At 41.7% G+C, this 2,545-nt stretch overlaps 1 protein-coding gene across 1 annotated transcript; it reads right to left on the bottom strand.

The window, feature by feature from the left end:
* Positions 1 to 1,186: 1,186 nt before the first annotated feature.
* On the bottom strand, positions 1,187 to 2,164 carry LOC308233899 (olfactory receptor 2AG2-like; the record flags this gene model as incomplete). Its single annotated transcript, XM_080640888.1, has 1 exon — positions 1,187 to 2,164. The coding sequence occupies exon 1, from the start codon at positions 2,135 to 2,137 to the stop codon at positions 1,187 to 1,189; it is 951 nt and encodes a 316-aa protein (XP_080497014.1). The 5' UTR covers positions 2,138 to 2,164.
* Positions 2,165 to 2,545: the final 381 nt, after the last annotated feature.

Genomic DNA, 2,545 nt, shown 5'->3' with positions numbered 1-2,545 from the left:
TTTTGTTCTAAAATTTCCAACACCAGTAAATCAAATGGTAAAATAAACCACATTTAAGTTAACTAAAAAGTGATTTATATATCTGACTCCTCCTTTCCTGTGGATACAAATCTATACATATACTCACCTCAAGAATATAAAATTCTCTTTAAATTTAATTTTTAGGTTTAGGCAGTATACAAATGCCCCAGTTAGCCTTTTTTGCTATTTCAACATAAATATTACCTACATTTCTATAGTTATGTATTCAATATGTATTCCTACTTAAATCTGGAGTATAAATCTATTATTCTTTCTAAGTAATTGCTAAAACAACCATTTACCTAGTAACCAAGAAGCCCATTATATCTTCTGAGGATACTTCTCTTTATTGATTGTCCTAGAATCTAATTCAAAGGAAAGCAGTCTTCTGCCAGAGCTAAAGCAAACAGCAATTAGCATCAAAAAGAGACATTGGAAGGCCAATGTACTTTGATATTCAGCAAGGCTGAATATCAACACAAGTTTTGCTCCTACTGTGATTTCAATGGCTCGAGGCAATTTCCTGACATGATAATCCTTATATTGTTTACCAAACTTTACCTTTGATCTGCCTGTATGCATTGCTAAAGGGCAAATGTGTATTCAGAGTGAATAAAAAGCAGACGGGATCCAGTCTCGAGTGCCTCTTCAGGAAAAGAGGTTTCCACCTGGCCCCTCATGCATTCCAAATTCATATTTCTTGTATAGCATTTTCATTTGTGCATTGGCCCCTCCTTCAGATCCTAAACCTCGCCATGCAGGTTGCGGCAGTCCTCCTCTGATGTTAACAGGCTATTGGAGTTTAGGCAACCTAAAACTATTACTGCTTGTCACTGCTACATGACACTGAATTTAAAACATAGTCCCCTGTCATAAACATGGTTATTATGTCAGAAAAAAATCCTACAACAGAAGGAGTCTAGGATATCCATCCCATGCTTTTCTTCTTTTACTCCTTGTACAACATGGGCTTCCAAGATCAGGGTACATATCCCATCTGAGTGCAGTTTAAGTTTCTATACTGACCAGCTACACAGTAGAATGGAAATGAAAAATATTTTAAATATTTGTATCATCTCACACAGAGAGTATCATATAAAGACTAGCTGTGTATAAAATTTTGATTTCGAGAAGGAAAGTTAGAGAGACAAGCCTTGATCCCTCCCTAGAAGGTGGGGTGTGTCCGCAGCATATATTTTCCCATGACCCTTCTCAAGGCCCCCATGACCTCCTTATTTCTCAGGCTGTAGATGAGGGGGTTCAGGGCTGGAGTGACAATTGTGTAGAAAACGGAGATGATGTTGTCCTGCTTGGTGCTGTGCAGGGAACTAGGCAAGACATACATGAACGTGGCAGCTCCATAGAACATCCCGACCACAGTCAGATGGGAAGAACAGGTGACTAGGGCTTTCTGCCTCCCCTCATTTGAGGGCATGTGGAGCACTGTAACTAGGATTAGTGTGTAGGAGGCAACAATGACAGAAAGAGGAAGCAAAAGGAAAGTCACACCTGTCACATACACCATGAGCTCATATCTGGAGGTATCTGCACAGGCCAACTTCAGCAAAGGAGGGATCTCACAAAGCAGATGACTTATTTTCTGGGACATGCAGAAGGGGAAGTGCATGGTATACAAGGTATGCCCTAGAGCACTCAGGGATGCAAGGATCCAGGATGTGGCCACCATGAGCCAGCAGACCCTTGTACTCATGAGGACCATGTAGTTCAGAGGATGACAAATGGCCACATACCTGTCATAGGCCATGAAGGCCAGTAGGAGGTCCTCTGCACCACCCAGAGTCAGTGCCAGAAACATCTGAAGGGCACAGCCCCCAAACGAGATGGTGTTTTCACTGCGAAGAAAATCCACTAGGGCCTTGGGAGTGACAACAGACGTGAAGAGGAGGTCCATGAGTGAGAGCTGCCCAAGCAGGAGGTACATGGGCACGTGGAGCCGGCTGTCCATTGCGATGACCAGGAGCAGCAGGCCATTGCTGGTCAGAGCCAACATGTACAGAATTGTGATTATGGCACAGAGCAGCTCGGGAGACTCACTGTCCTTCAGAATCCCCATCAACATGAAGCCACTTCCCAGGGTGGAGTTCCAGTGCTTCATTCTCTTCAGTTGCCTAGAACCAAATGGATTCTCAGTGAAACCCTTTCTCAGGGAGTTCACCCTGGTTATCTATTGTCTCCTGTCACTATGGGGTGGCTAAAGGGAATCCCATGAGGTGGTACCTCTTCCTCTTTGTACCTATGTTTGCTTTATGACTTCTGACTTTTTGAATCTTCTTATTGACTTAAGATAAAGCATGTTGCTAATAGCTAATCATTAAGAATTCCCTTTAAATAAGATATCCAAAAGGATGAGCTCAGACAAGCATTCTTTGTAGATAGATAAAAATATGTCTGTCTTCATAATAAAGAAATCCAGTGGTCATTGCTTTAAAATCTAGCTGGTTTTCTGCTTAAAATATACTTGGATTCCAATTCAGTGTTGAAGTTTTCTTATAATAAAGCTCTA

This window comes from Plecotus auritus (genome assembly GCF_963455305.1).
Source record: "Plecotus auritus genome assembly, chromosome: 9".
NCBI classification, from domain to species: domain Eukaryota; kingdom Metazoa; phylum Chordata; class Mammalia; order Chiroptera; family Vespertilionidae; genus Plecotus; species Plecotus auritus.
The sequence above is the reverse complement of the archived record's forward strand: the minus strand, read 5'-3'. Positions and strand labels throughout refer to the sequence as shown.